Raw genomic sequence first — 27268 nt, 5'->3', positions numbered from 1 at the left:
GCTCTCGGCCTCCGGCTCCATCAATCTCGCGGGGCCGCTTCTCGTTAAGAAACGTACACGCGGAGACAACAACGAAGCCGGGAGAGAAGAGTTGTACGTATATGCAAGGGAAAGAAACCGAGAAGAAAAATAAGGATATACACACGCTCTCTCTCTCTCTCGCGTGCGAGTGCGACATTTAAATGAAGAGAGCCGAGCGCGTGGACCCCCGTCGATTTCTATGTAAAAACAACTTTTTCTCGCCTCCTCGCGATTCGTTCTCTCTGCGTGTATGTGTGTGTTTGTGGGTACGTATATCCGAGATACCGCTTAAAAAATAGCCCTGCGAGATATCAGAATTGAGAGAGAGAGAGAGAGAGAGAGAGAGAGAGAGAGAGAGAGAGAGAGAGAGAGAGAGAGAGAGAGAGAGAGAGAGAGAGCTGTGTAGCCGCCTCGCTGGAAGTGTCGAAAAAGGAGCAAGACGATCGCGCCGGCGTCCGATGGAAATCGGCTGCTGATGTTGCTTATCGTTCATTTTTTTTTTCGACTCGTTTCGCTTAATTTATGTATATACTTGTTTCGCGTCATTTTATGTGAGAATCTTTTTAACGAGCTTTTTTTGCTTCTGCTTTTCGTTTGTTGATACAGCGTACCTTTGCCTCGTTTGTTTTTTCGATTTCAGCTCTCGGGCTTCGCAGAATTTTTATATGATTTTAGCCGTGTCGTACGTTCGTCCCAACGATATATTTGCTAATTGGAACAAGCAGTTCGCGAACGTTTCTAGCTCTTTTAAAACCTGAGAGCTGGAATCGCTAATGAATCGACGTTACAAATTCGAGGTGCTGGCCTCAAGTGTATGCGTATTTATATCGAAAAGATGAACTCGGCAGCTGTTTAATTATGTGTTAATTTATTCACTCGCCGATAACGAAAGTGCGTTCCAGATAAACGTTTTCATTTCGAAAATAAGTCATCATTAATCGATTTCGTCCGTACGCTAACCGCCCGATTAAAACTCCGTGCATGAAAGTTTTTCAGTTGTCCGCAGCCTCGTTAAAAAAATTTACAAGAGCTCGTTTCCAGCCTGGTCGTTCTCCGAGAGTACTAATGTCGAAAAAAATCGTTGTAATTTCATACCTGCTCCTCGGAACACACGTCTCGTCATACATATACTTTGCATAATGGCGCATGTAAACAAGAAAAGCGCGAATAATTCGCTGTACCAATCAACCAATCATCGAGAGAGAGCGAGCCAATCAACGGTATTTTTAACTGTAAACGCAGGCTCTCGGATATTACATCCGCAGAAATCTCAATCTCATCATCTACTCCCGTCCAGCTTGTCATTACCTGCTGGTATGTATCCGTCGGTTAATGGATCGCGAATTAGATCGCTGGTAATCGAATTTGCTTTGCGCATAATGAAACTGGCTCACTCGAGACTGAGTACACACACGCGTGTACCTATACACAGGCGCAATCTCGTGTCTCTCCTCCGCAGGAGGGTATAATGGAGAAGAGGAGCTGCACACGGTATCGGTGTCTGTGTGAAGAGCTTAGACACACGACGATAGTGTCTAAGGCTATCTAGAATTCACCCCTCGTGTCTCTACGGAGCACTTGAGAATTTCGATTGTCTTTACACACACTACTTTTCCTCTCTCCGCATTCTCGGAAGTGTTTCGCACATCCATTTTCATGAATGAAAATCGAGGGTGGGATTTTTCTCTGCGCGCCGTTTTTCTAAGCTTTCTTCCCTTTTGATTGATGGGAAGAGTAATCGTCGTGATGGTTTTCCTTTCTCTCTTGAAAGAGCTTGTGGGCCGTTTTTTTTCTATTCTTTGTTGTTTCCCTTTCGAACTGATTGTCTCTCGAGTTTTATATTGTATTTTTCCATTTAAAAGAGGAAAAAACAATCTTAATCACCAAAACTTACTAGAACTTAAGGATACGAGCCAGACGAAAAAATCCATAGGCAGACGCACAATACGAGGACGAAGGGCTCGAGGCATCTGGCGCAATCATTATTCTCTCTTCCGTCGTCTCCCGCTATCGATTGCTCTCTTCTCTCCTCTCTCACGACCGCGCCTCGTCCGCACGCAAGAGACGAGAATAATTTAGACGTGCTGCTCGCGTCCCAGTGAGACCTGAGCTCAAACCCTTCTCTTATAGATATACGTATATAGCTTCTTCCCCCGTGCATTCGACATCGCTCATCCGTCTCTTCGGCTGCATGCCCATCGATATGCAGCGTTTCGACTGCTATCTCGAGGAAAAATCTCTCAATTCCATCGGCGCGCGCACGCCTGCACGGTGACAGGATCTTAACGAGCATCTGACCGAGTGACTCGAGAGTGTATGCGAGTACACGCACCTGAGGCGTGTTTGAGATTTTTGGACGAGAGATAGCGGATAATAGGTACACGACGCTCGCATAGGGACTCGATGATGATTGTTCTCGTGTTCCATCCTTTTTTATGGCATTTTATTAATTATTAGAGGCTCCAGTGCAGTGTACCACTCACTGCTCTCTCGAGGGTTTGATTAATGACTTTTCGACGCGACAGTGGTCACGAAGAGAAGTAGCGTTCCGCTTTTTTTTCAATCAAGCCTGTACATGTTTTCGGTTTCTACGGTCCTCTTTTTTTCGAAAGGTTTTCGTGTACGTGTGCGTTTTGGTCGGAGGCTTATCTCTCGCATACAGCGAAAAGTGATTATTCCTGCGGCGATGGCGAAAGCGACTGATTGAAAGTTGTTCGGTGAATAATTGTTTACGTAATTTCTTCTCACGCTGGAAGATGAAAATAAAATGAAAACACTCGGAATGAGAGATACGTGGATGCGTGTTTGCTTGATGAGGGAAGTTATCGTTCTTAATTAATTTTGCGGACTTCTGCTTGTTTACGAGCTTGATTAATGGGTCGTGCAAAAGTTGTTTCTCGTCTTGATTCTGCGAATATGTATTTTTGATGAACTGTTCTTTTTTCACCCGCAGCATCGATAACAGGATACCACTGCGATCGGAAATACGAGTTTGCTTTTTTGATGGATGTATTTTCGTGTCCTCATTCATTATCGATAAAGAGCTCTGAGAATCGAGAACTCGTTTAAATATGCGCATTTTATCTTGTAACTTTATTTCCAGACCTGTCGATTTACGCTGTAATAACGTTTACTCGTAAGTCTGCAGAGTTCAAATTTCATATCATATTAGTTGAATTATAAAACCGACAGTCGGAGACGATGAATCTATATGAAATTTCAAAAAGTCTGACCTCATTTGGGAAGATGTATACAGGCGCAGAAGAAACAATAACAGAATCCCACACGTTCATTTCGAGAAACAAGCCTCGTTCAGCTCTGCTCCCTCATTCAATTCCCGGCTACAACTTCTCTTTGCCGCGTAGGACTAACCTTTGCATCTAGATCCCCTCGAGTCTCGCGTGTCCGAAGGCCCCTTACACGCGATGAGTCGACGAGAAAATCCAGAGAGGCAGGTTCGAGAGTCTCTTAACGAATAGAACTGCTGCTGCTGCTCCTTCGAGAAATTATACGACGTCGCGCCGTTTTCGATTTGTTCGGCTGCAGCCCTCTGGAAGACTTCACCTTTTTTTCGAGCGTCAGGGAGTTTTATGAGAACGAGAGGAGAGTGTTTACGGAAGTCGAATTCTGACTTGTGAGATCTTTTATTATATTTCGTTGGATATGACTTTGATATTTTGACTGAGTGTATATTACGTAAAATAATGAAACACGCCGTTGAAACCCTTTTATCCAACAACTTGCCAGACTTGGTTCGTTTTGGTCTCGGTGGATTGATTCAAAAATAACTTGATAAGACGAGCATCAATGAAGGTGAGACAATTTTGAGAGTTCATTCTGTTAACGTGGACTCAATACCTACATTCGATGACGTAAATATTGAACGATAACAGGTGCTATAAACACTAGTGCTTCTAGGGAATCGATCGGACGAAAAGTCAAACGTTGAATAAAATCTCAGTAAAATTAAAATCAAGTATAACTTTCAAAAAATCCATAATCTTGGTTAAAAATAAATAATACTCTTCAGCACCTGCTTTGGATAATTGGCGTATCTCAGAATAATCGTATAAACGTAATTCATCGCCGTAAAATACTCATAAACTGAAATCTTGATACCGACCTATAAAATTAACGATCCAAGTTATACTCAACACGGACTAAGAATAAAAAATCCCTCGGTCACAATTATAAATACGAACTGTGGAAAAATTTCAATAGCTCCAGTAGCAATGGGAAGGTTATTATAGAGCATTAAAGTCGCGCAGCTTCCGTTATATCTATAAGCCGTAATCAAAAAGCCTCTCACGAAGTATTCATCCGAGCTCCTGAACTCGACGTTATAAAATAGCTAATTCGTAAAAAGCGCATAATATCGCTCGTTAAAAAACAAAAGATGAGAAAAAATCCGGTAGTCGAGACTCTTAGCCCTCCCCCTCGACAGAATTTCCAATAAACTGCTACCTCTTGTGATGCGCAGATATTGCAGAAAGAATGAGGGCGTACTTCATTTAAATGCTTGCAATGACGGCTCTGTTGAGAAGACTTATTTTAAGAAAGCCGATATTGAAATGCGCCTTCAAACATTTTCAAAGATTTTTAGTACATAATATGAATCTTGTTAACTTGTAATTTTCTTTTTGTTACAGGTAAGTCTTGGTGACATCTCCTACTGCGTCCATTGTTTGTATCCCGTCACGTGAGTTTTATTCGTAAAATTTTGTGCATCAACGCACAATACATCGAAAATTCCATCTCCATTTAATTTCACGTAGATTCAAGCGTCGCAGTTTCCTACATGGCACGTCTCTCGATCAAACTTTCTTCGAAATTTGTTTCGCCGCGTTCATCTCGAAAACTGATGATCTTTCAAACGGCAAGAGATCGCGCGCTGCATCCACAATTTTCCGCTGCGAGAACTTATATTGCGTAGCGGCTTTCCGGAGCCAAGGCGGACGAGCACTTTGTAGTCTCTCGGGAGGAGAAGAAAAGTACCTCTACATGTATACGTGTCTTGAGGACGAAAAGCAGAGAGAGATCGAACGTGTGTATCGAGGAATCGGCGGCTAGGGACGACTAAAGGCCGAAGAGAGATATGCGCCAGCAATGGGACGTGTTCCGAGATAAAGATATTTCGAGGATGTGTGAAAAACACAGGGACGAGAAAGGTTTCGAGATTGCATACGTTATACGAGGTGACGACGAAGTTTTTTTCTTTTTCTTCTTCCTCTTCTGCTTAGTGAATTTGGAAACGGCGTTTGCCGAACGTTTGTCCAGGGTTTTATCGCACCCGAGCTGATATAGATGAAGCGCTGAATAAAAAAAGAAGTGGACACTTTTTGCTGAAAGAATCGAAAATCGTACGTTGAGGGAATATGAAATTTGAACGCGTGTGCGTTTCTTTGAATCGTGATCAGTTTCCATACCAGACAGCCGTATTTAGCATTCACTGCTCGATTTTATCCGTAATTTATGCAGCGGTGTACAAATTGAATATCTTAAAATCATCTATACATTGGTATAGATCCAGAATCAGTCCGAAAACTCACCGAATGCAATAACTTACACTCAGTCTTCAAATAAGAAATGAAAGAAGCAAGCTTCCAAAACACACCAAAACATCATCAATTCCCACCTGAAAATCTGGAGAACCCCCGCGTCTCCTCTTACCTATTATCGTATCGTCTGCGCATTACCTTTTCTCTTCTCCCATAACACGAACCTGGGACATGTTCACGAAGCCACTCGAGGGTATAAAAAGAGAAAAAAGCCAAGAGAAGAAGTCAAACGAAGCAGCTCAGGTGGCGTATAGCAGCAGGAAAGTCCCGCTGAGTCGAAAACACGTATACCTGTATGCACACGCACACAGGATCAACTGCTTAAAATTCGATCTCTCGCGCTAGCTACACACAGCCCGAAGAGGTTGAGAGAGAGAGAGAGAGAGAGAGAGAGAGAGAGAGAGAGAGAGAGAGAGAGAGAGAGTTGGATATGGATGAGGCAGATGGCAGAGATCTCTCGTCGTCCTGTGCAGGTCTCCCGCTGCGTCATCCTGGGACCCGGTCGATCTTTCCGAGGTTAGAGGCCGATAAATCGGTCGGGACGATCTTCGCCGCGGGGCTTCTATATAGCTCGCGCGACACGATCTATAAGCGGGCAGGTAGAGCCCGGGGACATCGAAACACGAAATGAGATATATACGCTGGGTTATTGGCGGAGAGAGGCCGGAGCGTACAACTCGTTCGCGCAGGAAGATGAAGTGCTTTACGGAGGAACGGGATGTATGAATATTCTGCTAGGCTGATTTCGCGCAGTTCCAAGTGAATATCTTCACACTGCTGCGCTTGGCTGGAGCTGAAACAGACGGTTTATGTGTGCGGGTTGTAAATTATTTCGAGAATGGCTCGTATGTGCGATTTGTTTGATTGCAATGGTTTTGCATAAGTTGAGGGACTGATTTGTCACGTTAATAGGCTTTTTTTCAAATTGATTCTCGAGATATTTGAATTTTCATCATCGTTGTAATATGAGATAGTGTTTTCAAAGAAAGCTAACTATCACACTGATAAGCTTCGGTGTATGCTGAAGAGAAGACCAACGTATATTTTTTCTGCGAACTTCACCTTCCTCTGAATGAGATAAAATCTTTTTAAAACGTCGACTGTTCTCCTTCAAGAAGATTCATTAAAAAATACTTGCTACACCGCTCAGCTGGTAAATCCTCCCCGAGTCCTCGCCTAATGGACACAGCAACAAGCCGAAAAAAGGTGCGAAAAGGCAGTACTCGATACTGGGAAACTATACAAAGTGCAACCAAGAGAGAAAAGCCTGGAGAGCAGAAGAAAGTACACATCCTTCCAAATAGAGTCGACTAAACCTCGACGCAGTAGTTCTTCGTGTCGCCAAAAGTGAGAGGACCCCCCGAGGGGTTCAGAAAAAAAAGATCTTTCGCTACTCGACAATGCACCCGCGCGTACACACTGGCAATATTTTGCTCCCGCTGCATTCGTTTTGCGGGACCTCCTACGCAAACAGTGAAGCGAAAGGTATCCCAACTCCGAGGAGGGCCTCTCTTCCTTTCATGGGGTGCTCTCGTCTTTGTGCTTGACGTGTTTACGCCGACGGAGGCGAGAAGCGTCTTTTGAAAGCTTCGGCGATCCCGCTGGCCCTTCTGTTCACGGAGAGAGAGAGAAAGAATCGGATTCCTTCGAGGTGGAAATTTCAATGAGCGTACGTGGGCGATGCGCGACACGCTCGGAAGGAGCCACCGCGTGTTGAGCAGGAATGTATAAATAATCCGATTCCTCTCGCGCCGTTTTTTTTACGAGCGAGGACGATGCTCTTAACGTTGCTTTATCTCTAATTGGCGTATTCACGAGGCTTTTTTCATAAACTTTTCTGCCTGATGTGTGTACAATACACTCAAGTTTGTGATAAGGATAATTTTGAGCGTCACTAAAATATTCAAACGAATCATCTCTCGCCAGAGCGTTTGGTCGTTTTTTTGCAAGCGCATAAAAACGCGACAATGCGACACAACAACGCCAGAAACATATCAAATCTAACGGGCCACTTCACACAGCGCCGCGTGTGAACGGAATTCATCGAGCACAATGGCGTCGAATCAATCTTTAAAAAAAGACAGAAAAGGGGAGCTTTGAAGAGGCGCAGGCATTTTGACGCATCACAGTCAGAACGGAAACAACGTTTCAAATGCAAACTCGTTCGAGAGAGAGAGTCTCGCCACCTGAAAAGGACTCGTCAGAGTTGCGCGAGAGTGGAGAAAAAACAGCGGCAGCAGTCGGGGGCGTGAGGGGGATATGTGTGTGCATAAATTCGAGGCTCAAGAAGCCTGTTCCACGACGATGACGAAGCTGCTTTTCTCCTGATGACGTACTATTGTAGCAGTTTTCTCTTGCGTATTTTCGCGTCGCTCTAACAAGTGGCTGTTCGCCTTATTTTTAGCTATACAAGAGTTTTGCCAAAGCTCTGAATTCAGCTTCATTGAAGACGCACTGACTCACGCGCAAGCGCATAAATCTCCATCTCACTCAAACGCAAGGGAACCTCCTCTCTAAAAAGCCCGGAATCCTCAATCACGAGTGCAAAACCGGCTCCCGACGCAGCAAAAAAGGACACGTGGATTTATCGCGGCAGCAGTCGACAAAGAGAGGCGCGACTCTCCGAATTCCCGCGACTTAATCCTTACATAGGCGCGTGTCCCCGCACAAATGCACACATGGACTGGACCCATATGTCGACGGCTTAATCACTGTCGCATCTGTCGCGTGCGATTGACGTGTAGTGCACTCGTATAAGACGCTAAGAGAGGAGGAGGTGATTATTCGGCCGTATGTGCGGTTGGAAATTATTTGGGCTGACGAGAAGCTGGTGTGGGATGAGGGAAATTGAACTTGGCGTTGCTAGGAGATAGGAAATGAATTTTGGAGTACCCTATGTCGCGTCGCATTTAGCTTCCGATTACATATTCTATAGATACGACCGAGTACATCCAGTTCAGTTATCTCGTCGCGCTTCGGGACCAGAGACTCGTTCAGCTCTAAATCACGATTACAAATGTTTTCTCGCTTATCGCCGTTAACAATCCGAGAAGCGATCGTATCTTAGCCAGTCGGTAGCGCGTCCAGCGTTGCTAATCTCGGATAAACAAAAATGAGCATCATATCGCGCGCGCGAACGGTTTATCTAGTATCCCAAAAAGATAACGGCTTGTATTGTAGGTGTATGCAGTATGCGTAACAGAGAGCAAATTCCTTCCAACGAGCTCTCGTACACGTACGTGTACGTCGGCACGAGAGGCAATATTATTTTAGCCGTGTTCCAATCCTGGAAGTCTCTCCCTCCTTCTCCTTACTTTCGGTTTGTTTGCCGGACTGGCTACTGCATGGCAGCTCAATTTGTTCGGAATGCACAGTTGATTGGAGTGAGAGAGAGAGAGAGAGAGAGAGAGAGAGAGAGAGAGAGAGAGAGAGAGAGAGAGAGAGAGGAGGTGATTCTTCCGAGGTCCGGTGAGCTCTGCAATTTCTCGCGTTTCGCACGCGCGCTCTGTGTTTCATTTCCTTTCTTCGGCTTTTGTTGTATCCGTCGTTTCGCTCTCCCAAGAGGGTGCACGCCGCGCACTTTATTTTCGGCTTGGACAAATAACGAGGACAGTGATCGAGGCTGATATCATTGGGTGAGAGCCAAGCTCTGAAATGTGTGTGTGGGTATGACTTTAATGGAAGCTAGGACTGAGTTTATATACAACTTGGAAAATTTAGAGTCTATTGTGCTCGAATCCTTTCTTGCCATCGTATAGCTCCTATATTACAAATTTTTAGTATAGAGAAAGAACAGATAGGTTCTATGCTAAAACCGAACTCATTATTTTTCCCAGCCGAGCAAACACAAACGATATCGAAGCAATGAAAGAGAGCTTCGTATATCGCTTACAACAACTCTCTCACTCTCTCTCTCTCTCTCTCTCTCTCTCTCTCTCTCTCTCTCTCTCTCTCTCTCTCTCTCTCTCTCTCTCTCTCTCTCCTACGTATACGACAAAAGCGTCAAGAACAGAAACACACAGAGCAGCACTGCATCGTTGCACACAATGTGCCCTTGCATCAACGGCGGCACTGAGCCGCGAAAAATTTTTCGACAGGTTCAACGCGCGCGCGGTCTCTCGCCTCTCCTCCCTTTCATACCATTGACGCCAGTAATTCCGTGACAGGACCCAAACGCGCAGCGGCGGTATATATACAGAACCCGAATAACGGAAAGCAAAGAATCGAACGCCTCGGTCTCATTGTAACGGGGCGTCGGTACGTGTAAATCCAATATAAAGTGCGCGCGCGCACACACACACACACACACACACGTGGAGTATAGTTCCCTCCTCTTTCTCTTTCTCTCCACCTTTTCTTGTTCCCCTCTTCGCGCGAGGACTCCGTCGTCTTGGTCTTTTGTACTCGTATGCGCAGCCCTCGCGCGTATTACAGGCATAAAAAGCAAGCGAGGTCTTCGCATCACCTCGTTATAAGCGCACCTATATGTGCCGGCGTATGCGTGTATAAGAAAACGCGCTAAATAAAGGCTCTCGTGTTCCGCGGCGAGGTGTTGGATTTCTGACCCAAAGGGCGCTCTGTGTGTAGAACTTGAGGACACGCTTTTTTTCGCCTACGTTCTTCTTGCACACGTACTTTCTATCTACCGGATTGGACATGCGCGCGATGCAGCTTCTTGTTTCTTTTTCTATTTTAGCGAGCATTCAATATATCCCTCTCTTATTGTTTGATTCTGGGGTTGCTTTGTTTAGCCGAGGTGTGAGATTCGCAGATTTTGGTTGTTGACCTAAAAACTTTCGAATGCTAAAATTCATCTAGAGGCCATAAACCTTCAAGTTCGGAGAAGACACCCATTTATTTTTTATAATAGTATTTATCAGCGTTGCACAACAGAAGCCTGACTGTGCAATCGGCCAACAGAACAATTATTATCCAATCCATCAGCAATTCGGCAAGCTTCCGCACCCCGATCTCTCTCTCTCTCTCTCTCTCTCTCTCTCTCTCTCTCTCTCTCTCTCTTCTCCCGTCCGATTCGTCTCCTTTTGAGAGCGAACGATTTGCATCTGCCTCATTCTTCGCAAACCAGAGACACTGCTCCCCTTTCTCGCTCCTCCTTCTTCTTCTTCCTTTTGTCGGGTGGCCACAACTGCAGCCGGAATACATGTCTGCTTTCGCGCGTTTCTTCCTGCCGCCGTGTGCGTCTCTTTTGCGAGCACAGCTCGTCAGACCGATTGAATGGCTTATTTTGACAGCAGGGGACACGTTACGCCTGCGAAATTTCGACCGGCTGCTTCACGCCTCTGCTTCTGCGCCAAACAAGGTGCTCTTACTGTCTATAGCAACAGCTTCCGCCGCCAGCAGCAACGGCGGTGTGACGAACACGCTCTCCTTTTCTCTAAATGTCCTTGCGTTTGATTTTTTTTCCTCGCTTCCGCACTATAGTACTTTTCTAGGTATACACGGGTATATCGCGCTTTGTGCGTTTGATGGCTGTTTGAAACGAGGGGGAGGATCCTGCGGTGGTTTTTATACGCTTCAAAGTGTCGGCGTTGACTTTCGTTTCGAGGCGTTGCCGGAGTCGATTCCGCAACTTAAATGTGATTTTTGTTCTGTTTGTATGTTTCCGAACGATATAGCGACGCGGTTTTTAATGTTCGCCGCGTGGCAACAGCGATGCAAAAGTCATAACGGAACTCTCTGCTTTCGAAGAAGTAATTCGAGGATAGTTTCGAAGCGGAAAAAGCCATTGTGCTCTGTGGAGGACAGAAGCCGTAACCGCATAACGAACGAAAAAAGTTTTTCATTACTGCAAAGCAGCGTAAACTCAGATAACTACTTCTTCTGTTCGAAATTGTGCGTTCTGCGTTGCACTGTAGTAAAGCAATTCAAATGTTAACTCGAATCTCTGTAACGTCTGATTTAAAAAAATAAAAATATATATTACCCAATTAAAAATAAAGCATTTCAAAATAAGTATCTTTGAAAATCATCCAAGCCCCGCGGGCGTCTAGACGATAAACGCGTAATTAAAAACTAAAAGCCAAAGCCGCAAACAGCTCTAAAAACCATCCCACAGAGTGAGAGAGCTAGCGCGCAGCATTCAAAGCAAAAAACTCTGGCAGCAGCAGCAGAGTTTCGCTCACGCACCCGCATAAAAACACACGGCTGCAGCAGAGAAATCTCGCGTTGGTTTCCTCTCTCTCTCTCTCTCTCTCTCTCTCTCTCTCTCTCTCTCTCTCTCTCTCTCTCTCTCTCTCTCTCTTTCAATCGTTCTCTAGCTCTCTCCCATTTCCACCCGGCAACAGCTCTAAGTTCAAAGTCCGCGCGCCACGAGCAAAGGGTTCGCGCGGCGCCGCGCAAAAGAAACTCCGCTCCGGCAGAGAGAAACTCTCGCGTTTTCCGCGCACGCCTCCTCACGCGTGTACAACAGTGCAGTAGGCCGGGCTTTGAGCGAGCTTTGAAGTCCTGGAGTAGGCTCTCCAAGCGTCGTCGTCGTCGACGTCGTCGTGGTTGAGAGCTAGCTTTGCCTCCCCCGCGAGAAGAAGCTGTTAGATCGAGCAAAGGTTCCGGCTCTGCCGAGCTTTTGTCTATGCGCGTGTACGTGTGTAGACGTACGAGTCAAAGAAACTTATAGCGGCCTTTCCTTCTCGCTCTCTTTTCGGGGAAAGAGAGAGCAGCGCCGTCGGCTTTTCTAGTAGTCGTCGTCGAGGGGGTGCACGGAGCGAGGAAAGGGCCCATGCACACACGGGGGCGCGCGTTTGAAGCCGCGAGGGGGATCGCGAAAAACATCAAAGGCGCCGACACCCCGTCCCCGCATCAGATTCCGCGTTGTCGTCGACTATGTGTTTAGCAGTATACAGTGGCTCTTTCCTCTCTCTCAGGGATGCGCGCATGATAGCGACTCAAAAAGCGAGAGAGAGAGAGAGAGAGAGAGAGAGAGAGAGAGAGAGAGAGAGAGAGAGAGAGAGAGAGAGAGAGATGGAATGCTCTTTCTCTCTCTCTCTCTCTCTCTCTCTCTCTCTCTGTTTTTGGATTGATTAAAGACATGCTTTTTTCATGCACACAGCGCCAGTACATGTGTACACATGTACCGGCGCGTCGTCGTCTCGAGAGATGCACTTCCGAGTCGAGAGTGGCAATTTCCCTAGGCCCGTTTTGTTGTATAGCCAGCTTACCCTGTGTGTTGTGTACACGACGACGCGTCTGTATACCGCCGCATGTTAATCTACTCTGCACTGGCTTGTGAAGCCAAAGGCTTTTCTCTGCGCGCGCGAGCCTTTGTACATAGCTTATTACGTATATTCGCGACGCTATGCTATGGACGGCTCTGGTTGTTTGGCGTATGCGTACGTGAAATGCAGTTTTGGGGGGGGGGGGGGGGGGGGGGTGAAAAGAATTGCTTTGGTGCAATGTTTCGTTGCCCGAGGAGATGCGAGCTTTTTAGACAATGTAAAATTTGAGCAGCTTTGGTTTGAAATTACACAGCGTAACAAGCGAAAAAATTATTCTTTTATAACAACGTACACTTTATAATTATAAAAGAACAATTACGAACGATGCTACACGTAAAGATCCGAGTATACATCAAGTGTAGTAAATTTTTTTTCGTCCCGACTCATCACTATATAAAGTACACACACAGCATTCTCAAATTATAATCCAGCTGTAGCAATTTAACAACGCTAGCAGACACGATCTCGTATTTACCTTATCCCTCATCGCAACACATACACACATCAGCTCAACAACAAGCTGCAGTATCGGAGATTCGAGTTCCTATAGCTGCAGACATGCGCGCGTATCCTATTTCAATTCGCTCGCGTGTGTGCAGACCGCACACACACGTCTGACTATGCAAATTCAGGCCGCATCCTTAATTTCCGGTTAATACCATCTAATTAAATTAACGAGTGCAAAGCGCAGGAACAAGACGGCAGCAAGAGTAGCCTGCTTACATACCCCCTTGGAAAAAGAAGAAGATCATCTTCTTCTCTCGCTGCTGCGCAGCTCATGTTTTATTCCGCGTCACGCAATCGTCTCGCAGAAATCATCCCGCCAAAATGAAAGCTCAGAAGCGATCGACGCTGCACGAAACAACAGCGAGACACTCTTCTCGAGGAAGAACGCACGCGAGGAGCTAACGAATACCCCTGGGCTATCCGCGAGTCATCGGGTGCCGCTGGGGCTGTTAATTGCGCGCTATCGTCTGCGCAAATCTAGAGGACTACTCGTGATGTTGGCGTTGCTTTCGAAGGGACAGTTTCGTGTAACCTCGACCTGGGCCGGATTTTCTCGTACGATGCATTAATGTACGGCGAAGCGTTTGGGGAGTCGATTATTTTCTAATGAGATCGCCGTTTTGGATTGGGATCGATTCTTGTATTTTCAGAGAACGTCGATGTCGGGCTGCGTTCCAGATTAGTTTTATCGACTCTTGTTAAAATATTGAAAAGCACATAGCATAATTCATTCAGCTGGCATTCAGCATTAATACATTTCAAAGTGCATAGGATTGCTCCATGCATCGATCAGCTAAAAATACATCGAGGTTAATCGAGAATGAGATATTCAATTATTCGCGGAATATAAAATCCTTGAACATCGAAGAATCTCGCAAATAATTCATTATAGGAATAAAACTTATCGCTTGAAATAATCAGCAGCGAACGTACGCTTCCAATAAAATTTCAAATCGTTATACCTCCCGGATTGTGTTATGAGCGCATAGAGAGATCCTCGATGCGCTCACGATAAAAGAGTAAACAAACTCCTAAAGGCGACTCGATTCTCTCTCTCTCTCTCTCTCTCTCTCTCTCTCTCCCAACGACATCACGAGCAGCATCGGCCAAGAGGACAGAGGGCACACGAACTTGACCAAAAGGTGGAGGACGGAGCTCTCTCCCTCCCGAGGCCCGTAATAAAAGGGGTCCGAATGACGAAGAACAAAGTGTATAAGTATAGCTATACCCAGCGTGCGCACGCGAAGCATCGAAGAAGCCAGCAAGAGAGCCGCGCATGGCCAGGGTCGTGGATACGGGATATCTGATGCAGAAAACCGGTAAAGGCCGCCGTAGAGAGAGAGAGAGAGAGAGAGAGAGAGAGAGAGAGAGAGAGAGAGAGAAAGAAAGAGAGAGAGAGAAGGAAACCACCGACCGATCTCCTCCAAGCAGGAACCCACACCAACTTCAAAAGCAAATACACGGACGAACAGAGGAACGAAGAAGCTGCGCGAGAAGAGAGAGAGAGAGAGAGAGAGAGAGAGAGAGAGAGAGAGAGAGAGAGAGAGAGGAGTCGCGGAGCATTGTCTTCCGGGGGACTTAAAAATTCACTCGTGCCTTGTTAACCGTCCTATCAGATACTCCCCGCGCGCGAGCGAACGGAAGAGAGGATATATAGGATGGAAACTGAGCACGGAGGCCGCTTGTGTATGTGCGGAGGTGGAGAAGAAAAAGAAGAAGCAGAAGATCGCGAAGAGGAGGAAGAAGGAAAAAGGACGAGAAAGAGAGAGAGAGAGAGAGAGAGAGAGAGAGAGAGAGAGAGAGTCGGAGGAGGACACGAGGAGGCTGTTGCAGGAAGATAGTCCAGAGATAATGGGAAAGAGTGCGAGGGAGAGAGAAATCGCGCTCGCACGACTATTCTCCCTCGTGCGCTGTTCTATCTTTCTCTCCTTCTCTCGCTCACAGCCCGCACGAAATTTCCTCCGTCTCTTATCCTTCTTTTTTTCTATCTTCTCTGACCCTCTCGTTTCGCGCGAGTCGCTCCGCTGTAAGGATTTATCCCGGCATCGGCTACTGCCGAACGCGACACACGAGCCGCCGCTGGGAGAAAGTGTGGGAGAGCCTTATAAAACGGTGCTTGTGCTTTTTTCCAACGTACAACAGTACAGCGTTTGAAAACGAGACGCTGCTGCTATTTTACACTTCGACATTGCGATTCTGTACACTATACTTTTTCGTGGTGATTAATAGCTTCCTCGAAATTCTGATCATACCGCGCACGAAACTCCCGCGGAAGAAACAAACGCTCGCGAAGCACGCGGTCGCGCGCAAAGGTGAAAGGGAGTATTGTATACACACACACACACACGATACACACCACCTGCCAAACGCTTTCTCGAGACCCATCTCTCTCCCCTTTCGCGATCTGTGCAGCCCTGGCGGGGAACCGGCCAGAAATAATACGATTCCTCGCTGATTCACGACCGTCTCCTTGATACTCCCGGAGATTATATGTTTGTTTATATTCGGCTCTCGCGTGCTCCGCGGGCTTCCTCTCGGATTTTTTTCCTTTTTTTGCGCGCGGAAGCGACGACGGGGCAGATCGAATTCATCATATCTTATCGCTATTCCCTATCTCGCTTGTGCACGTAGGGTTTGTAGCTTGCCTCTTTTACCGAGTCTATCACCCGGGCTCGATCTGATGCGCTCCTGCTGCGATGATTCAGGTGATGCATACGATGTATATATGTTTGCTTTGTGATTTAGTATCGCGATTTTTCGAATTTTTTGCTTTTACTCGAACAAGCAGAGACCACACGGTGCATAGTGCAAATATGTGCTTTCTGGTTCGCGTTAGTTTTGACGAGAATCGATCGCGGAGATATCCAGGTCGGATTCTATTTAGGAAAGAGTTCACCCGGTGACTGAACAATCCCTGTAACTGAATAAACTTTAATCAAAAGACGATCTAAAAACGGAAAACCAAGCGCCAATTCCAGGTCGCTCGATCGATGACCTCTATTCGTTCAAACGTCGCCGCCGCTGCGCTTACGAGAGACCGCGAGAGACAATAGGCGCTTTATTCGCGCCGTCTCGTAGGCGGTAGCTCGCGCGACGATGTTATATTCCGCAAAGACACGACTCGAGAGTTCGATGCTTGACTGACGACCCGTATTACTCTCGCGGTACTTTTGACGTTTGAATTATTGTTATGTACGCGTAGAGATGATACTCTATTGAAACTTTGTGTGTAGGAGACACAATGAGTGTACGCGGCGGTTGCTCAACGAGAAATCCGTCATTTTTATTCGCGGCTAATTGAAATTTATCGCGTCTCGGGAGCGGCGGAAGAGTTATTTATGTGTGCGCGGATATTGTTTGTTTTCCTGGAATATAATGCATACAAGAGAAAGAAAGAGAGAGACGAGGTTGGGTGGTAATGAATATTGATACGATGCACCGCAAGCGGGAGCCGAGGCGACGATAATATAATGGAATCGGGGAAAACAATAAAGCTTTATTTGCGAAGTGTAATTACTCCCTCGTTGATTTTTATTCATTCGACTGTCAGCTCGATTGCGCCGCGATGATGAGACGTGTCCAATTATAAATTGAACGACTAACGGTTCGATTGAATTCCTGGTATTTTCCCAGCACACAGTGTATAGTGAGATTAAAAACGCACATGCGCATCGTGAGTGTAGGCGATAAATTATAAACGAGAAGCCGATCTCGTTCCGCGAATCCATAAAGTACGAACTTCTCGTTCTATCTTTCCCTCTCGCCTACGCGCACAGGGGAGTGAGATCCAGTACATAAAGTATCGCCAGCCCGGACAAACAGCCGAACTTCATAAAGCAGCTAGGAAACGAGCTTATACGGTCGCGTTCTCAGTGTAGCGCGAGAGAGAACCGGTATAGATTTACAGTCGCATTAAAAGTCGCGTTCGCGCGCGTGTAGTTCCTTCCTTTGGACGGTCCTCTCTACGGCTCTCTTTCTGCTTCTCTCTCTCTCTCTCTCTCTCTCTCTCTCTCTCTCTCTCTCTCGTTTCGTCCTCTCTTAATAAAACGCGACGCAAATTAACGAGCGCCAGATAACGATCTCTCCTCTCGTGCGACTACACAACGATTTAGGGCCGCTTAGAGGGGGGAGGATGCAGCAGCGAGGGTCTACGAGACGAGATCTCGTCTGGAGATCTCTTTCTCTCGCTGATGGTGTGTCCTCCCGTGTGTCGTTGCTGCTGCAGCCGAGAGCGAACGATAGATCAAGGCATTAAAGCCTTCGGGAGAGTTATGGCAGACCGTGACTTACCGGTTACTTGGCTGCTGTAGTTTATTCGCGTCTTGTGCCATGATTTTTATACGCTGTGTACGTATAGTACTCGGAGAGTATATAGCGAGTCGTTCCGTCATTCCGGAGAGCAAACTCCGCCCGGGTACACAATACGGCTTGATTATAGGCAAACAGCATGAAAACTTTCGCCCCGACGTGATTCCGAGCGAAATCAATCTCGAAAACTCGCAGCTGAGAGCTGTACAAGCAGTGTAAAGCGAGCTCAGCCGTGCGGCGAAGCGAATAACGCGACGCCCCATCCAATTCATCTAAATAAGGCTCTCTCTCACGTGCGCTTATATAGCCTATATACTCGGGCATATAGCGCGACAAACGGCACCCGGAGGACCTCCGCACCCTCGAAATGGAAATATAAGTGAGATCGAGGGCGCGGTTATGATGCGCCAAACGAGCCGCTTAATAGCCATCTTGATCGATATTCGATTTTGGAGAAAGTCTTGGCGACGCACAGCCAGAGAGAGAGAGAGAGAGAGAGAGAGAGAGAGAGAGAGAGAGAGAGAGAGAGAGAGAGAGAGGTATAAGCTTCTAGGAGAGAGCACGAGGCGATAATCGAAATCGATGGTCCATTACCCGCAGCGAGATGCAGTTTACGCCGACTGAGGCTGCCACTGAGAGAGAGGGATTTTTAAAATACCTTTTTGGGGAAAATGGCTTTTTCACGCTGTTGATATGGCATCGTGGTCTTTTTAAATTTTAAGAGACGACTTAGTCCAGCGTTCAGTACTACTACTCTGATAAATAATGATGTATGCGCGTGGCAACTCTCAATTCGTATTCTAATGGACACATTTTTTTCTCGTCTGTTTCAGGACTGAAGGCTGAGCTGTACTACGTGCGCGAGGGAGTGATTAACGAGTATGCGATGAAGTTTGTGGTGCTTGTGTCAGCGCAGGTTCACAAGCTGCACTTCACGTGGGAAAATCTCGCCGGCAGGCCGGTAAGTTTTAAACAGTTGGCTCGTTATGCTGTTTGTTTGCTGAAGCACGAACGTATACGCGCCAAGAGAGAGAATCATTATTACCCAAGTTATTCAATTATACAAATGCGAGGGTAGCTTCATTTTTTTTCAACTCTCTCGTTGAAAGCTTCTATTCAATTTCCAGACGAATACCAATATCAACGTAAAATTGCAACAAAACGCTTGCACTACTCCCTTATGAATAATGTTAATCGCGCGTTCCCATCGCACGCAATTCCCTTTCAAAAAGCCCTTGCGCTAAAAAATAACCAAGACTTTGTTAGCGTAACGAACTCGCGCGCGGCTCTGCTCTTATGCTAAGCAATGCAAATACCCGCGGAGAATATAATTCGCGCTCCACCTACTCCACCCGTGTATATGTGTGTATTATACGTGCACATAATTTGACTCCTGTGTCTCTCCGGCTCGAAAAACGAGAAGAGCATCGAAGATCGCGCATCCTTGAAACGCTCGACCGAACACAGAGCTGCTGTTCGTTATATGTATACGTTATACACGTGCTGAAGCATCATCATCATCTGCACTCGCGGTAGCCGTGCGATCGGTTTAAGTGTTTTTCTCGCCTCGCGCGAGGAATGACGTTCCAATTTGGCTCGTTCGCTGCATATAGCGGCATGGCAGCAGCAGTGAGAGAGATTTCACGCTCGTAAACGCGAGCCTCGCGCCTCTCGATTATTTGCCTGTCTTATTCATGAGATCAGCCGCTTCCTCGTCCTTTATACATATACACATACATGCCTTTTGCTCTCTTTTATTTTGTCGCTCGTTTATTACCGGAGCTGATTCTCCGCTTTTCGTGGGACACGAGGTAGATCGCGCGGAAAACGGATATATTTCCTTTGTTTATGCGTCTAACCTTATCTTTCGCGCATAATTTGGCTGCCGAGAGTTTATACTCCTTTTCATTCAAACGTGGCGCGATTATTACACTTGAACGAGTTTGCCGCGTGTGAGGATCGAGGGAAAAAAGACAATTTATAAATTGCGCGCGAGCATTTATACGGAACCAGTTTATGAAATATACTGCAGGCTGTACTTTCATCGCGTAACGTAGTGCGACACTACGCGAACAAATTACACGTTATCGGCACTCGATACAATGACACTTCGTACTTAATATGCTAATGACCGTCGTCCCTCCATAAATATGCTAATGTCCATAACAGACCTTATCACCTATACCCACTCGCGACGACGCTACCGCCGTACATTACAAGAAGAACCTCAGCCGCGGGGAGAAAACGAGAACAAAATATACGCGATAAGCTCCCATATACACACAGAGCGCAAAAAAAGCGACGGGAAGAAAAGAAGAAACGAATAAGCGTCGGAATTGACTCGTCGTTGCAGCATACGGCAAAAACTCTCGAGATAGAGAGAAAAGGCGATCGGAGAGAAAGAAGTCAATCGCGCTACGCTGCGCGGAGAGAGAGCAGTCGGACAAAGTGGTCGGGCGACTTGTCTCTTCGCTTCTCTCCCTCGATACCGCGTATAACCAGAGCTGCAGGAATCGGGAGAGAGAATCGCGAGAGAGGAGATCCGTCACTCGCGCGCGACAAAAGTCCGTGTGTGTCCCTCCTCTATATGTATATACGAAAGGTTCTCTCTCGATTCTTCACCGTCCGTCAAGCAACGCGTCGTCCGTCACTCATGCGCCGAGCGTGTGCGCCTATATCCCTTGGGCTCTTTCTTTCTCTCTCTCTCTCTCTCTCTCTCTCTCTCTCTCTCTCTCTCTCTCTCTCTTTCGAGGGGGAGTATGAGATGCGAGAACGATCCGGTCCTTTTACGTAGGCCTTCTTCCTGATTCCTTTCCTCTCCCGTAAAGCGCGAGACTCGACAAATTATATTGCGATGCGCGCGTGATTTATTTAGTCCCTTTTTCTGGACGTGCCTTTGCTTTTTTCTCCGATGGCTTCCGAAGTTTTTGCGCGAGTTTCGGTGCTGCTCTCGGTGCGTCGGAATGAAATCTATTTCGAGATCGAGAGAGTGAGCCGTGTAACGAGGTTGGATTGAGTTGTAAAATTTACGGGGTGGTTGAACTGCAGTTGCCCGGCCGGATGACTGACGTTTTGACACTGCTGTAATTGTAACCTATTCATGTTTGGAACGGACGTATTCGAAGTTCCAGATATAGGTATACATCTTTCATGATGTAGGTACTACATTAGTATTACACAGAAATATACAGTGAATTTCGAACATTACAATATCTCACAAGCTTCCGAACTGCAACATCAACGAGCGCTAATTTTCCAATTAAGACTCTCGTCGTTCAGAGAGAGAGAGAGAGAGAGAGAGAGAGAGAGAGAGAGAGAGAGAGAGAGAGAGAGAGAGAGAGAGAGAGAGAGAGAGAGAGAGAGAGGAGAGAGAGAGAGAGAGAGAGAGAGAGAGAGAGAGAGAGAGAGAGAGAGAGAGAGAGAGAGAGAGAGAGAGAGAGAGAGAGAGAGAGAGAGTAAAGTCGATCTCGTTAGAGTCGAGAGTTGCGAAAAGCTGCGAGTGAAACTCTCGAAAAAGACGAAGAGCAAAAGAAAGCGGCCTCGTCAAAGGCATTAGCGCCGAGATGCGTATCGATCTTCCGCGAACTCGTTAAACACGCTTTGAAAGAACGCGCTCATAGACACCTATATATACATCTATACGGCCCCGCGAGGAAAAGGCTGCGCGTTATCGATGCTCGAGTTGTATTCCGCACACGCTCTGTGTATACATCGTGGCTCTCCTGATTATGATCGGCTGCGGTCGGGCTGCAGCTTCCATACAGTCTGAGAAAGAAGTGAACGTGTGTAAATCTAATAAAAAGTAACGCTTCGCTTTTTGTATAGTAACGATGCATTATCAGCGAATGCCTGCGAACTATCGTTATTTGAATTTTCAATTGTCGTATAGAAACTTATTGCACCAATTATTATTCATGGGCAGGTTTATATACGCGAAGAAACTACAATACACCGTGATTTACGATAGTTCTAAACCATTCCGAATTGAAACTCGCGCGCAACACTATACAGCCGGCTCTCAAAATCGGAATAACAAATTTCAAATTGTTTCCACGCGTATACACATCTCGTTATAGCCGACGCCGTTCTCCGCCGATAAATAACAATCCAGATCAGCCGAGAGAGAGAGAGAAAGAGCAAAAGCAGCGCACAGCGAGAAAAATTAGCATAGACACCGCGAAACATCGAATAAATCACCTGCTCACGGCGCGCACTCACTTTTGACACGGACTACTACCGTTCTCTCTCTCTCTCTCTCTCTCTCTCTCTCTCTCTCTCTCTCTCTCTCTCTCTCTCTCTCTCTACCTCTACCTCGGAACATCCTTAAACGTTCGACAGCTCGTTCGCGCGATCGCTCGCGGCTCCGCCCTTATACCTTCTCTCTCTCTCTCTCTCTCTCTCTCTCTCTCTCTCTTCCTCCTGCTTCGTTCCTCGTTCTTTTCGCGCGGCGCGACGGTTATGCTCGAGAGCTCGGCAAACACTTTTTCGCCTCGTACACACCTGAGCTAAGCGAAAATCGCTTTCCCGGAAAAGCTCGATTATGACGGGAGAGAGCCGTTACCTCTCTCCCTCGGATTTTACGATTAGAACGGATTCTTCCTTCTCTCGAACTGTGTGGAGTCGTAATCTTTTTCCGAGAGTGAGAGAAAAAGCTGGGCGGCGAGAGAATCATTGAATTTCGGTTATTTGATCTGCGGCTCGTCGCGAAGAAGTTTTACGCGCGTCGACTTCGGAGAGAGCGAAAGTTCATTTGCGGAATCCCGTGATATTGAATCGAAGATGCAGATCGCGCTGGTTTTATACGCTTGGTAGATGCTTCCTGGCACTGCTGCTTCGCGTTCGCGATTGGAATATTGAATTTGCGTAATTCGATACTTGGAAACGCCGCGAGAATTCCGTCGAGATACTTGTTACGTGTTGAGTCACGTCTGCGGTATTTCCGGATTATCTATCTTCCACTGTAAATATTAACGTTGACTCCACCAGATATATCTGTGGCTGTTTTTGTTTTCGAAAATATTATTCTCTCAGGGCGTACGTTCGATGCAATCTAAAATTTCATAACATCTCCGAAGAATCATTTTACTCATAGAATTTCTCCTTTCATTCCAGTTGCCGTACACCGTAGCCGTGGACATCAGCAACCCCTCGGCGTTGAGCAGTTCCCTCAACATCTCGGACGCCGGTGAGATCCCAGTGGGCGGCCTCCAGACCTGGGCGGTAGCCCTCCACTGCGGCCCTTACGACGCCGAGATCGACCTGGCATTGCGCATCAACGTCTCGCTGTCCCGACGCAACAACACCTACCTCGAGTTCAAGCGCAAGAAGATCTGTCTGAAGGACCAGAGCAACTATCCCGGACCCGAGGAGGTCTCCGTCGCAGCTTCCGGTACCACTTCCGGCGGCCAAGTCTTCTACGCCGCTGTGGGATGCGCCTGTGCTTTCATCGCCGCCATCTGCGTCCTGGTGCTCGCCTACTATGTCAGAGACAAGAAGGCCAGGAGACACAGGGAACCTCTGCAGTGAGTGTTTCCTTCAGTTCGTTAATCTCCTCGCTGCGCGCTTTATTTACGCGAACGATTATAGAGACAGATTTTATTGCCGGATAAACTGCCTGTAAAATATTCAACGCGTCCCGCGTATTTGCTATTTCAGCCGGTCCCCGCATGTATTTATCATCGCGTCTGCGCGGATAATTCATCCATTCACGAATTTAATCGAAAGCGCGTCCATTAAGTCAGTACAGTGGTATCCGAAAGGAGAGCGAGTGTCAGCTAATTTATCGCCGGCAATTAGTCCGTTGCCGGGCCTGTATATTCACCCACACTCCAAACAAAGCTCCTATTTATACAGGCAGAGAGAGAGAGAGAGGGAGAGACAGACCATGCGCGCGCGATGTTCCCTCGCGCCGGAAATAAGTCTCGCGCAATTTAAAAATGGAACGCAAACAAACCATCGGCCTCGACGCCGTTCATCGCAGTGACGTTCGAACTGAAACATCTCGGCCGCAGAATTGAATTCTCGTATAAACTTCGTTCCGCGAAACCCGATTACCTCTGGCAGCTCGCAATGCGCGTGTTCTCATTTTGCGTTTCCTTTTTCATCTGCCCCTAGGGAGTCCAGGGGACTCGGCTCAGCTTGCAGCGTCGAACGCGGCACCGGAATCGGACCTGCGCAAACTTTCCTCTCGCCGGAGACGCCGCCACCGGCATCCGCTGCCTCCGTTTCGACCTACCGGAGACTCGACGACAGGTCCAACCGGGAGCTCTACGAGAGGATCCAGGAGATTACCGTTCAGAGGTAAGACTCGTTGAAAAATAGATTTTATATTTTATTCATCAGCGATGAATGGACGAGGATAAAAGTGCGAGTTTTATAATTTTCAATAGAAGCTTCGCAAATTGCCCTTGAAGAAAACTGAGCCACCTTAATGAGCATAGTCTCACGGCTCGCTGAATATTCGATCGTTCGCCGAAAAGACAGCCGTGCCGCGCCGAGGGATCTTTCGATCGCTCCACTGAATACGTATGCCTCCGGGAGCTTTGAATCGGACAGAGGCATCGATTTTATTGCTGCGACTTGGCGCTGAAACGCTCCAAGCTCGAAACTTTGTTTTTTATGGCTTTCCGCAGCCGAGAGCTGCAGACGCGCGCCGCTAATTGGCAGAAGTTCAACGCGAAAGCTTTAGCTATCCAGGTATAATAAAACAGCTGCTCAAATTCTCAGCCTCGGAGAATTTATCGGTTATTCGTAGCCATATAGGCGAGCAACCCTTTGATTCTTCGAGCTGAATTGATATGCGCAACCTTTGTGAAGTCTATAAAAAAAATTCCACAAATTTTTCAATAACCTTTTGAATGCCTCCAGCGTTTCCGCACTCGCGGCCTATCGCGCGTCACTGGACTCGTGGCCGAAAAAATAAAGGAGATCCGAGTCAAGTATCGCTGCAACAAAGGCCTGAACTTTCCGCTTAGAAAGCAAACGCCGAACAACTTGGTCGAGTGTCATCGCGCACTTTATCGCGAGCTCGAAAGTTTTGCTCCGCTTTCGATTGCTCGTCACGCAGAGAAAAATGTATACATCTCGTGGGAATTATTATTTCGACGAAAGTACAGAGAACGCGAATCTCGACTGCAAGGAGTTTAAATAAAATAGAAAAGACGCTTTACGATTTCAAGAGCACTTAAATATTTACGGTTGGAATTAATGCTCGGAGTTTTACGAGCTTAATAAAAGCATAAACTCTCCGAGGATACACATTTTATTCGCCAAGAGATTATATCACCGGAGACTCTGCGCAGAAGAGCTTGATGACTTATGCAGTACTACGACTCGAAGTTATAAAACCGCGCATTTAACGAGCGGAACTACTTTAACTTGAGGCATAACGATGTATGCAGCAACGACGATCTTTCCTTTTTCTGCAATTTATTTATTTTGTCCTATACTGTAAATATTTTCCGTTGAAACACGAGTTGTTCTTAAAAACTGATACTAACGTCAAGCAATTGTACCTGTAATACAAGGAAGATTTGGACTGGTCTCTGTCCACCGCTTGAACTTTCAAGCTCGATAAGCTTTTGGCTGGTGAAGATAGGTGGCGCGTAGGCCTTTTTCATTTCCCTCATCACTATCAGCGCGCGCTCGTAGATATATATAAGAAGCGTATTAGCTATGCCAAATATTGCTCATCCTGCTGCTTTGGCCGTTCATGCTATAACTGCCTGAGTTTTCTCAGTATGGTTTTTCAAAAACTTTTCCTTATGTACTCTATATATTCGAAAAAATTGACTCGACAGACTGCACAAAGTAAAATTCATTACTTTACATCGATATTTTTATTTATAAAACAGTCTTCAATATTTAAAAGCTTAGCATCCATCGAATCTCGTGCATAACTCTTTGAAATACCAGGCGCTTCTTTAACTTTAACACCGCGAGCGCTCGAAATAAATCCTTTGGAATCGAGAGCTCCGCACTGTCGACGACCCAACTCACGGATTCTAATTCGAGTGACGCGTCGCGCGCACAGTCGAGCGTTCGATATACACCTCTGCGCTGGAAAAAATGCGCCTCGTCTGGCTCTCCAGCTTTGATGAGCCGTAAAAGCTCTCGGAAAACTCGCTTTTCCAGCAGAAATTGCGCTTCAAAGAGCACACATTATAATAACGCGTGGCTCCTTTTTTTATTTTTATTCTTGAGCGAAGATATAGACGAAAAATAAACTGGACGTTTGTTCCCGTTCAGCATCCTTTCCTTATTTTTAGAGTCGCGGGCGTGTAAGCAAAAAAGGAGCTCGTTTAGCCTCTCGTTCGGTTAGTTAAACAAGCGGAAACTTTTTTCCCTCCCCATTCGCGAGTCGCGCAGTCAAAGTTAATTAAAAGGGCTGCGCGGAGTTTTGTACGAGTTTTTTTTACTTTTTCGCGAAACGAATTTAGTTATACGCTTTTGCTCGCTGGCTTTACTTTGTCGTTCAGTCAATTAGCGGAGGAGTTTGCGGTTTCGAGTAGTCTCCAGCTCGCGCGGGCCGGCGTCAAAGAAAATTACGAAAATGCATATTTTATAACACAGCCAACGATGTAGCGCTTGTTAGAGGGCACTTCGCTGAAGTTATCGGGCTTCGCTGATTGGACAAAGGCAATGTCGAAGCGTAGCGATTTTTTTTAAGTGTACGATAACGACTTGATAAAGTTTTGAATGGTTACAATATTTTTAATCAATTTTTTTCTTTGATTTTCGCAGATGTAGAGTACGTCTGCTGAGCGTGGAAATGGAAGGAACCTTCGGCCGCGTCTACCGAGGCAGTTACCACGAAGAAGGCGCCACGACGCCGAAGGACGTCCTCGTCAAGACAGCCGCTGAACACGCCTCACAGCCTCAGGTAAGCTTCATTCAACCCTACAACAACAAAATTAAAACTTGCGTAGAGATAAATAAACCACGACTAACATTCGAATTGAAATTTCCAGATGGCCTTGCTGTTACGGGAAGGTCTGGCTCTGTATGGCCTGAGTCACCCGGCACTGCTGCCAGTGCTCGGCGTGTCGATCGAGGAGAGGGGCGCACCCTTCCTGCTCTACCCGCACACCGGTTACAAGAACATGAAGAGGTTCCTGCTGCGCTGCAAACTCAGCAGCGAAGGCCCGCCTCGCGCACTCACCACTCAGGAGGTCGTCGAGATGGCCCTGCAAGCTGCCAAGGGTGTCCAGTACCTGCACCGCAAACGGCTCGTGCATCGAGATCTGGCCGCCAGGAACTGTGTGTAAGTATAGAAGGCAGATCTATTGAGGAATGAATGATTCGCCGATAGCTAATCGATTCTTTTTCGCTCTCGATGAAATTTCAGAGTCGACGATGAGCTCCGTGTACAAATCACCGATAACGCACTGGCGCGTGATCTCTTTCCTCAAGATTACTACTGTCTGGGCGATAACGAAAACCGACCGATCAAGTGGCTGGCGATCGAGAGCCTGCTCAGCAAATCGTTTAGCACTGCCTCCGATGTGGTAAGTAGAGATTCGCATTGACGCATCGTCCGTGTGCAGCACACCCTGTGCTGTCACCGATGCTTTATTATATCTGTAAATATTGAACTCTTGTTTGCGCCGGCCCGATGATAAGCTACCTGATAGTATAAGATTC

At 46.7% G+C, this 27268-nt stretch overlaps 1 protein-coding gene across 1 annotated transcript in view; it reads left to right on the top strand.

Moving 5' to 3' along the window:
• LOC100122409 (tyrosine-protein kinase Drl) overlaps window positions 1-27268 on the top strand; it is a 40379-nt gene that overhangs the window by 11193 nt on the left and 1918 nt on the right. The window contains exons 2-7 of the mRNA XM_031924267.2: window positions 18460-18587; window positions 22739-23148; window positions 23741-23926; window positions 26369-26507; window positions 26596-26888; window positions 26973-27132. Coding sequence (XP_031780127.1) covers window positions 18460-18587; window positions 22739-23148; window positions 23741-23926; window positions 26369-26507; window positions 26596-26888; window positions 26973-27132 — 1316 coding nt within the window. The remainder of the gene's footprint in view (window positions 1-18459; window positions 18588-22738; window positions 23149-23740; window positions 23927-26368; window positions 26508-26595; window positions 26889-26972; window positions 27133-27268) is intronic.

The sequence above is a fragment of the Nasonia vitripennis genome, chromosome 2, assembly GCF_009193385.2.
Source record: "Nasonia vitripennis strain AsymCx chromosome 2, Nvit_psr_1.1, whole genome shotgun sequence".
Classification (NCBI taxonomy): domain Eukaryota; kingdom Metazoa; phylum Arthropoda; class Insecta; order Hymenoptera; family Pteromalidae; genus Nasonia; species Nasonia vitripennis.
Note: the sequence above shows the minus strand (reverse complement) of the source record. Positions and strands in the feature narration are given on the sequence as shown.